Raw genomic sequence first — 12,477 nt, 5'->3', positions numbered from 1 at the left:
GCATGAAGAACCTAGTGGTAAGATGGGAATGGAGACACAGACCTACTAGAGAATGGACTTAAGGATGTGGGGAGGGTGAAGGGTAGGCTGTGACAAAGTCAGAGAGTGGCATGGACATATATACACTACCAAACGTAGAATAGATAGCTAGTGGGAAGCAGCCGCATAGCACAGGGAGATCAGCTCGGTGCTCTGTGACCACCTAGAGGGGTGGGATAGGGAGGGTGGGAGGGAGGGAGAGACAAGAGCGAAGAGATGGGAACATGTGTATATGTATAACTGATTCACTTTGTTATAAAGCAGAAACTAACACACCACTGTAAAGCAATTATACTCCAATAAAGATGTTAAAAAAAAAAAAAGAGTTGTGTTAGAGTGAGGATCTAGCCAGGGAATGTTTCAGACAGGTGTGGAATCTGATGTTTAATGGACCAGTAGAAGGACATCCATGTCAATAGATAGGTCTTCATTTTTTAAAAAAGTTATGTCCTAGTAAGAGGTACCATAATCTAAAGGTTTTCAAAGCATCATCTGGGAACTCTTTCAGAGGGTCAGCAAGTCAAAACCGTTCTCATAATAATGCTAGAATGTTACAGTATTTGACTTTACACTATCATTCTCTCACAAGTATATTGTGCAGTTTTCCAGAGGCTGCATGTCATGTGATATTGTATGATGAAATATGTCAACATTTAAAAGGTGTACATAACTCACTGAACCAGTGTTTCCCAAATGACCAATGCACGATGTTACACAATCACTCATGAGTAAAGGGTTCACATTGGAGCATAGATTTTATTATATAGTTTCTGATTCCACATTGCAACTAACCTCTAAAAAAGCTATCGCTTGTCAAGTTTTGGTGTCATATTAAAGAACAGTTTACACAGTTTGAAGAAACAGTTAAGATATTCTTCCCTCTTTTATCCAATAAATGTAAGGCTTGATTTTCTTTATATATTTTAACCAAACAACATATTGCAGCAGATTGAATGCCCAGGTAGGTATGAGAATCCAGCTTCTATTAAGCCAGATATTAAAGCAGTTTGCAAAAATGTAAATCAGTGCCACTCTTCCCATTTAATTTTCTTTTGTTTGGAAAATTATTTATTTTTCATTAAATATGTTACTTATGTTAACATTTAATGGGTTTTTTTAAAGCTTTCTTCCTGTTTTTCTTTTTTTTAAAGCAGATATTCATTTTTAATTTTTATTTATTTATTTATTTATTTATTTATTTATTTATGGCTGTGTTGGGTCTTCGTTTCTCTGTGAGGGCTTTCTCCAGTTGCAGCAAGTGGGGGCCACTCTTCATCACAGTGTGCGGGCCTCTCACTATCGTGGCCTCTCTTGTTGCGGAGCACAGGCTCCAGACGCGCAGGCTCAGCAGTTGTGGCTCACGGGCCCAGTTGCTCCGCGGCATGTGGGATCTTCCCAGACCAGGGCTCGAACCTGTGTCCCCTGCATTGGCAGGCAGACTCTCAACAACTGCGCCACCAGGGAAGTCCCCTAATGGGTTATTTTTATTTTATTTTATTTTTAAAATAAATTTATTTTATTATTTATTTTTGGCTGCATTGGGTCTTCGTTGTTGCACATGGACTTTCTCTAGTTGCAGGAAGCAGGGCTACTCTTCGTTGTGGTGTGCATGCTTCTTATTGCGGTGGCTTCTCTTGTTGCGGAGCGCAGGCTCTAGGTATCCGGGCTCCAGTAGTTGTGGCTCGCGGGCTCTAGAGCGCAGGCTCAGTAGTTGTGGTGCACCAGCTTAGCTGCTCCGCGGCATCTTCCCGGACCAGTGCTCAAACCCATGTCCCCTGCATTGGCAGTCGGATTCTTTTTTTTTTTTTTTTTTTTTTGGTACACAGGCCTCTCTCCCGTTGTGGGGCACCGGCTCCGGGTGCACAGGCTCAGCGGCCATGGCTCACGGACCCAGCTGATCCACGGCATGTGGGATCTTCCCAAACCGGGGCACGAACCCGTGTCCCCTGCATCGGCAGGCGGACTCTCAACCACTGCGCCACCAACCAGGGAAGCCCGGCAGGCGGATTCTTAACCACTGTGCCACCAGGGAAGTCCCTGGGTTATTTTTAAATGAATTAATAAATATTAAAAATATTTTTCTATTTGAATTTCTAATACGGTAAATATCAATAGATACAACCTACATAAACAGAAGTTCTATGGGCTCTCAGTGACTTTTTTTTTTTTTTTGGTGTGTAAAGGGGTCCTGAGACCTGAGAACTATTTCCGTAATCTATTTACTGGTCCTTATTGAAGCCCATTTGGATTGCTTCAGTTTCCAATTATAATTATTATGCTGCAGTAAACATACTTTCACCCATCTAAGCAAAGGGTTTCAACCCAATAACAGTTGGACCCTGCATGTACCTGATGCTCTTGTCTCTAAGAAATAACTGTGAGCCATTAGATTTTTATTCAATTTACAATGAATATTTCTGATAGAAATATTCTAAAATAAAATTTACAACAACATAAACTTTACATGATAAAATTATAGATGAACTGATTCAAAGTCACATCTTATAGTTTTTGAAAACTGCAGAAATTGTGAGAGAGGAAGCTGGAGACTAGACTTGGTAGAAATAACCTGTGCAAAAATAACATTGACAACAGTTAAAACTGCAGCCAGAAAAATAGGATATGGTAGAAATAATGGTCGACAGAGGAAACTCAAATTGGCAGCAGCCATAATCACTACCGTCTGCTCTAGACAGTAACTAATTAGTGATTCAGAACTTTGCTGTAAATTTTGCATAGAAAATAGTCTTGATGAAAATAATTTCAGAGAAATAGAAAAAAGTTGGAAACAAATCAGCTTTGCCATTTTAAAATTGAATCAAGGAATTTAATTGGCTTAATGAGTTTATTCTGTGAAATATTTGCCTAGCAACAACAAAAACCGTCAATACTAGGCTGTTCTTTTTGTTCATGAACTAGCTCTTCCCCAAACTACTCCATCTCAGTAGATGGCAATTCTATCCTCCCAGTTGGTCAGGCCAAAATTTTATAGTCATCCTCAACTCTTCTTTCCTCATATTCCACTTCCAATCCATCAACATATCTTGTCAGCTCTCCCTTATAAAATATCCCAGATTTAATCATTCTTCACCACTAGCATGGCTGCTACCCTGATCTCAGCCTATATCTCTGCCCATATATGATACCCAAGTGTTGCCAGTGTCTGTGCAATAGCATCCTATCTGGTCTCCCTTAATTCTGTTCTTGAGCATTCATAGTCTGGTCTTCGCACTAAATCTAGAATGATCCTATTTGCAAAAGATCCTGCAACTTCTCTTCTCTGTAAACCCTTCATTGGATCTCCATGTCATCCAGTAGGAAATCAGTCATTTTGTGGCCTATGAAGTCCTATTCAGTCTGGCCCCTTTTGTCTCTCAGATCCCACCTCCTACCATAAATCTCTCTTTCCCATTCTATTTCACTCACACAGCTCTCTTCGTGTGCTCTTGCCTCAGATGTATGGAACATACTCTTCCTGCCCCACAGGCTGCTGCTTCTACCTGGGATGCACTTCCCCTAGCTAGTTCTAAGCCTTGGTCTGCTACTTGACTCAGGTCTGTGCAAAAATGTCATCTCCTCATCAGTCATTCCATCAGTGACTCTCACCTTATTCTGCTTTATTTTACTTTGTAGCACTTAATACCACCTGACAATATTATTTGCTTATTTGGTTTTTATCTGCCTTTCCTCACTAAAATAAAAGCTTAATGAGAATAAAAATTTTGTTTTGTTTATTGCTGTATCCAAGGACTCAGAACAGTGATTGGCAAATAGAATGTACCCAGTATATGTTTGTGTAAATGGAAGGTGAAAAGGAGAGGAAGGGAAGGAATCAAAATAGTGAGGTCCATGTGTTCTTACTATTGTAGCTTTATTTGCACATTTGTTTATTTCTGTAGGATAGGATGTCGAAGTAGAATTGCTAGATTTAATGGTGTGTGTGTATGTGTATTATATTGAACGTATGTATATAATGGTATGCTTTTCTAGTCTAGCTTTGTCTGAAGGTATGAGAAAATTGTGCTCAGAGAAGAAAAAAGATTAAGTTGACTTGATTACTAATGACATGATTGTGTTAGATTGTTACAGAGCAGCAAACTGGCCAGAAAATCCAGTTTGTGACAGCACTTGATCATAATACCCAAGGCAAACAGTTCATTCTGACAAATCACAGTGGCTCTACTCCAAGCAAAGTCATTCTGGCCAGGCAAGATTCTACTCCAGGAAAAGTTTTCCTCACAACCCCAGATGCAGCAGGTGTCAACCAGTTTATTTTTACAACTCCTGATTTGTCTGCACAACACCTCCAGGTAAATAACTAGAGTTTCTTTTTATCTTACCCTTGAAAAACATAAAAAGCATATCATAAGTGTAAGTCCTGACATTAAGACTTTATGTCCTGCATGTTCAGTAAGAAAAAAATCTTGCGTAAAATTATGTGCTGCCCTCGCCTACAAGCCACTATTCTTTTCCTCAAGCATCCTTACACCCATATATTTTGGTGGGTTTTTAGTGGCTCACAGTGAGACCCAGTCTGGCTAGTTTGGGCAGGAAAGGATTTAACAAAGAATGTAGAGAGCTCAAAGAACTTTAGAAAGGCTGAAGAAACACTTGTAGGTCAGGTTTCCAAGAATAACTACTGGAGCATGCTTCAGAACTTCTTCTAAGTGACCTTCTGCTTCTGCACAGTTAGGAAACTTCCAAATCAGGAGCATCTATAGAATCTATAGCTGCAGTTTCCAGGACCAAGATGCCTGTGCCTTGAACAAGCAGCTGCCAAATCAAGAAGTTGATATGCTAGCTGCCAGCTTTGTCACTTTTGCTTCCTCTTTTGTCAATCAACTACATCTTCATTGATGTAGCAAGCAGTCTATCATGGTTATGCAGCTGTTTTTACCACTGGTTGCTATGTTTGAATACAAATACAATGAACCCTTAAGTTTGCCTCCAGAGACTTTGAGGAGGGTGAGTGCCAACTTAAAATTGGGTTCTGTATTTTGTGATGAAAAAAACTGATCAAAGAAAATCCCTTTTAGGATTGAAAAACTCCAAATTCATAAGATACAAAATTATGCCTATATATCCTGATCGGTTCTATTATTTTTCCAATTACATAATTTATATTATTTTTAGAAACAGCTACGGTAGAAAATGGATAGGATATATAAAGTTATCTTATCAGAAAGACGGAAGTCACTAAAAAAATGTATAACATTATCCATACCTTAATTTCTTTATTTCTTAATTAACAGACTTGACTTTTTTTTCTAGAACAGTTTGTGTTTACAGAAATATTGAGCATTTAGTATAGAGAGTTCCCATATAATCTCCGAACACACAGTTTCTCATATTATTAACATTCTACATTAGTGTGATACAGTTGTTATAATTAATGAACTAGTAATATTTATACATCAACTGCATTCCATAGCTTTCCCTAATTTTTACTTAATATCCTTTTTTGTTCCAGGATACGATACTACATTTGTCATGTTTTCTTAGACTCCTCTTAGCTGTGACAGTTTCTCAGACTTTCCTTATATTTGATGATTTTGACAGTTTTGAAGTATACTGGTCAGGTATATTATAGGTTGCCCCACTGTGGGACTTCGATGTTCTTTTTTTTTTTTTCATGGTTAGACTGGGGTTGTGGGTTTTGGGGAGGAGGATCACAGAGGTTAAGTGCCATTCTCATCATATCATATCAAGGGTACTTACTATCATCATGTTTTATGACTGGTGACATCACCTGGCTGAAGAGGTGATCTAAGATTTCTCCACTCTAAAGTTACTCTTTTTCAAAAGACTTTCTCTATTTAAAAATTAAGATGATATTGGTACTTTGCCTACGTTATGGATCATCTCTAAGAGCAATGAAAGAGAAACAGGTATAGGATGGAATCTCCTGGACCAAAAAGATTTGATATCTGGTCTGGTGACCAAGATGGGATATGGGCAAGCCCATTAACCTCTCAGTGTCTCTTCCACCCTTAGGAATAATAGCAGATAAAATATTAGCACAATTTGCAATAGATATGCTATTAAAGAAAAGAGTGATACTTGTAATAGATGCTTTCAAAGGACATCTAATACCAGAAATTGTTGGTTTATTTGTTTAAGTTTTCATTGAAGACTGTTTTTTATGGTGATATAAGAAGAAATGATGCCACTATAACATAGTAAGGGACCGCTATCTTATTTTATTTTTAAATTTTTTTTGGCTGTGCCGCTTGGCTTGCAGGATCTTAGTTCCCCTACCCAGGGATCGAACCTGCACGCTTGGCAGTGAAAGTGCGGAGTTGTAACCATTAGACTGCCAGGTAATTCCCTGGGACAGGTATTTTAATGACTGTTTAAAGTTTTTAAAATCAGAATTATTCCTGAAGGCATTCACACCCCTAAGAGAAGAAGAAGAGTCAAAGTAGAGGTTTATTTTGTGGGCTGTTTTAAAGCAGGGGAAGATGTTTACTAAATGACGCATTTTTTGGCTTGAATTTAATTTGTTCACATTTCAAAAGATTGAAAAAAAATGACAGAAAGATTGAAGGATAAACCTAAAAGAAGAAACTAGTATTTCTTTGCCATTATTACATTAGCTGTACCTAGTGATGAGCTCTTACTATAATTTAAAGAGGTTTGGTGATTTGCCCAAGGCCACCCCACCTAGTCCCCACTAACTTGCTCTCATTAACAGACTACAGAGTCCATGCTGTCAACCTCTACGCCTAACCCAAACCTTAGACAGCTCGAAAAGTTTATACCTTTGTATATCAGTCGTGTTCCATAGTTATAAGTAAATGCTTTAACATATTTTTTTCTTGATAACTCCTTTTCTATTTAAAAATTCAGATTTATCTTTTTATGCTGTTATAGCTTATTTTAGGCATGTCATTCCATGTGGAAATGTTCTGAGTTCTTCAAAGACAAATGTCATGATAGGACTGATAACTGCTGCAGTACTTTAATGTGTTCCATATGAATAATAAATACGTAATGGGTGAGATACAGTAAAAAATACTCATGTATTTGTGTGTTTAAGACTGTTTACTTTAATGAAATGGTTATGGAACAAATTATTATCGAACAAATTAAAAAGGTATTATTTCTGTTTATGCTTTTTATAACATGGGAATTTTAATCTGTATGTAAAGAAAATTAAGAATACTTTAATCGATGCATGCCTAATAATAGAGTTCAAAGTGTCAGAATAACTTATGAAAAAGAAAGCAAAAAGTAAGATTGACTGAATATTCTTTTAATTTTTTACATGAGAATATTACTAAGTAACAACAAATTAATGTGTTTTTGTTTGTTTGGGGGGGTTTTCTTTAGCTCTTAACAGATAATTCTTCCTCCGAACAAGGACCAAATAAGCTTTTTGATCTTTGCGTAGTATGTGGAGACAAAGCATCAGGTAACATTAAAAATAACCTCCTGGGGCTTCCCTGGTGGCGCAGTGGTTGAGAGTCTGCCTGCCGATGCAGGGGACACGGGTTCGTGCCCCGGTCTGGGAAGAGCCCACATGCCGCGGAGCGGCTGGGCCCGTGAGCCATGGCCGCTGAGCCTGCGCGTCCACAGCCTGTGCTCTGCAACGGGAGAGGCCACAACAGTGAGAGGCCCGCGTACCACAAAAAAAAAAAAAAAAAAAAAACCAAAACCTCCTATATGTGTTCTCTTGTTAAAATAACTATCTCACTACCATGTTTCTTCTATTGAAAGTAAAAAGAAAAAGAAGCAGGTTGTTTTTATGATTCATATTTGTAGCCTATGAAATTTAACTGATTTTTCCCCAGAGCTTTTTATTCTCCTAAAGGTTTTTTATTTCAGTGCAGTTTAATGTGATCTTGCAATGACATAAAATGCTATTTCAATGAGTTATGAAAGACAGTTTCACTTTTTGAAAGTAAACTGAACATGTGGAAATTTTTCTGAATGTGAAACCAGTTTTGTGAAAGGAATTGCTTAAAAATTAGTTGTGATCCTTAATAACATGTATAATTAGGTTGTTAATCTACCTGCTGAGTCCTGTTCTCATTCCAGGAATACAGAGTAACAGATTATTGAGGTGTAAAAGCTCTGGTTAACCTCTGTGTAATGCTCTGCATAGCTGAGCAGGCATTTCTCCAAGCCTAGTACTAGGGTTATGCCTAGTACTAGTACTCAGGGTTATGCCATTTTAGTTCCTTCATGCCAGAAATACACACCCATATTTGTTCATATAGATTCACAAGTGCCAGTGGGATAAGTTTAAGGGCCCAGCTTGTTTTCTTTAATCTTTTTTATCTTTTCCATAACTTCATTTAAAAAAACCCTCCACTAGAGCTTTTCCCAGAGTATATTCAATTTGTTAATAGTTGTGCCAAAGAGATGGTTTGTGAAATGATAGGCTTATCAAAGTACAACAGATTTCTCTAGAAATTTAAAAAGTGGAACTCACAATGAGGAAAGATTATTAGATTTCAAATACTAACTGACATTATATTCTTTTTTTGGAGCAAAGTTTTTAGAATAAAATAACTTTTTAAGTATATAACAGAACTATAATCTGTAAGTGATCTCAGAAGTGAAAATAGTTTTTATATCATGGGGTTATGGGTGATTTTGTTTCTTCTCTTTCCCAAATTTTCCATGCCATTGTTAAGATTACTTTACAAAATTTAAAAACTCATACTGTAATATATTGTATCAGAGAAAAAGTTTGTGCCATTCTCTGTTTGGTAATTCCTAAAAAAAAATTTTTATGTCATAAACTCAGAAATTTCAGTTTCATCTCATGTTTAAAGGGAAGAAATGGGCTTATTTCATTTCAGTTCTGAAATATGTGACTTTTGTGTTTTCTTAAACATTTTGTCTTTAGGGCGTCATTATGGAGCAGTAACTTGTGAAGGCTGCAAAGGATTTTTTAAAAGAAGTATCCGAAAAAATTTAGTTTATTCATGTCGAGGATCAAAGGACTGTATTATTAATAAACACCATCGAAATCGCTGTCAATACTGCAGGTTACAAAGATGTATTGCGTTTGGAATGAAACAAGACTGTATGTATTAGCTTTAAAGGAGAGAATACTTTTTAAGAATTCAGGCACACTCTTAGAAGTGTGTTAAAATTAACACGTTAAAATATGTCAAATATATGTGGTTTTTAATTTAAAGTTTTCCAACTAGAAATATAGAAATATGTGAATATGTATGTATTTTTTATACATTCAACAAATCTTTATTGAGTGCCTATATGCCAGGCATGTATTTTTAGTTTGAACATGGTAATAATAATAATAATAAACCATCTAACTAGATACAAGTTTAGTTTTTGATTAAACTGTCAATACTAAAGTGATTAATAAGGTAATGACAATAGCTAGTATTGAGTTCTCATTATGCTTTACTATGTGTATAGCATATGAATTAACTTATTTGTTCTCACAGCAAAATTCTCAGTAGATGCTGCTGTTACCCATTTTACAATTGAGTGAACAGAGGACATTTAGTAACTTGCCCAAGGTCACACAACTAATAAGTGGCAGAACTTGGACTTTAATCTTGGCAGTTTTGTTTTTCTCAGAAAATGTATATTTAACAGCTATAGTATACCATCTCCTAAGTATCATGAAATTAAATTGCTATAAAATAAATTAAATATATTACCTCTGTTTTATAAATGAAGACTAAGCAGTTGAATTGCTTCTCAAAAGTCTCCCTGCCCTTAACTGAAAAAAGATTTAACTTGGGTCTATTTGTGGTTCTCTATTAGTATTGTTTTCAGTTGGTTAAATATTACTTCATTTTTTAATACTCTTATATAGGTAAGTAAAGGACTCCTAACTTCAGGTTTCCTTCTTGACAGTGAGCTTTTAAAAAATAGGAGTTCTTCTACATTTCTGCCATGGCTGGGGCAGGGAGAGAAAAGAGAGCAAGAGATGCACATTGGCCAGTTTTACTATTTTGAAGCAACTTTGTTGAACTTGAAAATAATTTCTAAAGATTGATGGTTATCTTTGGAGTTCATTTACGGTAACCATGTCTCCCATTAGCAGCACTGCTGACCTAAAGCTTACATTTGTAATTGCCTGTAAATTCAGCATTGTGATATAAGTTTGACACATTTTTGTAGCTGTTCAGTGTGAAAGAAAACCCATTGAAGTATCAAGAGAAAAATCTTCCAACTGTGCCGCTTCAACAGAAAAAATCTACATTCGAAAAGACCTTCGAAGCCCATTAGCTGCAACTCCAACTTTTGTAACAGATAGTGAAACTGCAAGGTATAGTAAAAACAATCAAAAACCACATACATTAAGGAGCTGGTAATTTGTTTTTCTTCCCAGTGAAACTAAGGCTAAAATGTGTACTTATTTGTTACAGGTCAGCAGGACTGTTAGATTCAGGAATGTTTGTGAATATTCATCAGTCTGGCATAAAAACTGAGTCAACTGTGCTGATGACACCAGATAAGGTGTGTTTAGTACAATTAATTTAAAGCTTAAAATTTTTTAAGCTTTAAAAATTTTTTCCTTTTCTCCTCCATCAATTTGGCCAATAGATTTGGTCTTAAATATTCCCTGTACAAGTTGCTTTTTTTTTTTTTAACATAAATTATCATCAACTATTTGGTAGTGTCAAATGACAGGACGAAAAGATTTTAGTGATGAGTTTGATGTCCCTTACTTAAGGGAAAACAATCCATGGATTAGCAGATTACAGTGCTCACAAAGCAGTGGAACACTCTTCCAGAGGAAATTTAGTCAAGAGTGAGTTTTATAGAGCATTTGAAGCAGCAGTGAGGAAACAGGGCTTAATTGGCTCAGAGGTTGGGGATTCTCTTGTTAATCTATCGAGTCCTGTTGTCTAGGGTAAGGTGAGCTCACTAAAGCTGGAGCAGGAGGATTGTGACTGGTGTATGATAGGTTTCCTTGACAGGTGTTTCCTTTAAGTGCAAACTGACTTAGGTTTAGGTTTGTGAAGTGGACCAGGTCACTAGAGCAGCCTCCGTTTTGCGAGTCCTGATAATACAAATTAACTTTATCAGTAGAAATGTTCATTATTCCACTAGAACAATTATAGCTTCAATGTGAAAATGACAAACATTTAAATGTCTTCCAGGTTTCTTTTTATATATATATAAATTTATTTATTTTATTTTATTTATTTTATTTTTGGTTGCGTTGGGTCTTCACTGCGCACAGGCTTTTCTCTGGTTGTGGTGAGCGGGGGCTACTCTTTGTTGCGGTGCAACAGGCTTCTCATTGTGGTGGCTTCTCTTGTTGCAGAGCACGGGCTCTCGGCGCACGGGCTTCGGTAGTCCTGGCACGCGGGCTCAGTAGTTGTGGCTCACGGGCTCTAGAGCGCAGGCTCAGTAGTTGTGGCACACGAGCTTAGTTACTCCGCGGCATGTGGGATCTTCCTGGGCCAGGAATCGAACCCGTGTCCTGTGCATTGGTAGGCAGATTCTTAACCACTGTGCCACCAGGGAAGCCCTCTTCCAGGTTTCTTTCATCTTGAAATAAAAGTCCTCAGAAATAGAAACATATAAGTATAAAATTCTTTATATTCCTTTTGTGTTCTCCTACAGATTTTATAGTGTTAAAATACTTTAAATATTTCAGGTGAAGAGAAATTCCTAGCACACCTCTCAGAACATTGACTTGAGTCAAAAATAGGAATAGGGTTGCATGAGCTCTCATATTATGTATCCAGGTCATCTGGGTTCTCTTAGAGAGTTGGAGCAGCTTTTTATTGAGCAAGGCATCTGAAAGAAAAAAGGTTTGCTTGTTTAGATCCAGCATGTAGAGTTTCTCTAGTGTTAAACATTTTTCCTGAAGACAGATTTCAGAGAGACTCTGAATAGTGTTTCTCTCAGGCTATAATGTGATCTGGTTTCATATGCCCTATAAGATTATTCAATCTACATATGGCCAGATTTATGCTGTTATTTGTTGCTTGATACTTTAAGGCACTCTTAATACTTGTGCTCTGGAGTCAAATTTCATCTGCAATTTACTAGCTGCATAACCTTGGGCAAGTTATTTGACCTCTTAGTGCCTCAGTTTCTTTCCTCATCTGTAAAATAAGGGATAATAAGAGTGTCTACCTTACAGGCTGAGCTTTAGCATGTTGTTATTAATTGAGGAGATTTGGTATCTTACCATAAATATACATCGTGAGGAATTACGTACAAGATTTCACTTATCCTTATCTACATGGTTTGTGCTTAGAATGGTAGTTACAATTTCATTGACATTACCTCCATTAGGAAAGGAAGATAACTAAGTTTTGTTGAAAAATTACTATTTGCCCAGACACTGTAGTTTTCTATATGTTTTTATATTAAATTGTATTAACAGTCTTGTGCGGTTAGTTTCTGACGAATGGTCCCAAAACTGTCAAGTTACAATGTGAGATCTTTCCACATTAAACATCTAGTTAGATACACATGTTATGAAAT

The 12,477-nt window shown here is 36.8% G+C and overlaps 1 protein-coding gene across 4 annotated transcripts in view; it reads left to right on the top strand.

The window, feature by feature from the left end:
* Nucleotides 1-12,477, top strand: part of NR2C1 (nuclear receptor subfamily 2 group C member 1) — a 45,149-nt gene that overhangs the window by 8,945 nt on the left and 23,727 nt on the right. For all 4 annotated transcript variants that reach the window (XM_024127388.3, XM_028490456.2, XM_024127386.3 and 1 more), the window contains exons 3-7: nt 4,119-4,349; nt 7,372-7,453; nt 8,897-9,076; nt 10,150-10,297; nt 10,398-10,488. In XM_024127388.3, coding sequence (XP_023983156.1) covers nt 4,119-4,349; nt 7,372-7,453; nt 8,897-9,076; nt 10,150-10,297; nt 10,398-10,488 — 732 coding nt within the window. The remainder of the gene's footprint in view (nt 1-4,118; nt 4,350-7,371; nt 7,454-8,896; nt 9,077-10,149; nt 10,298-10,397; nt 10,489-12,477) is intronic.

Source organism: Physeter macrocephalus, chromosome 6 (genome assembly GCF_002837175.3).
Source record: "Physeter macrocephalus isolate SW-GA chromosome 6, ASM283717v5, whole genome shotgun sequence".
In the NCBI taxonomy this organism is placed as follows: domain Eukaryota; kingdom Metazoa; phylum Chordata; class Mammalia; order Artiodactyla; family Physeteridae; genus Physeter; species Physeter macrocephalus.
The sequence above is the reverse complement of the archived record's forward strand: the minus strand, read 5'-3'. Positions and strand labels throughout refer to the sequence as shown.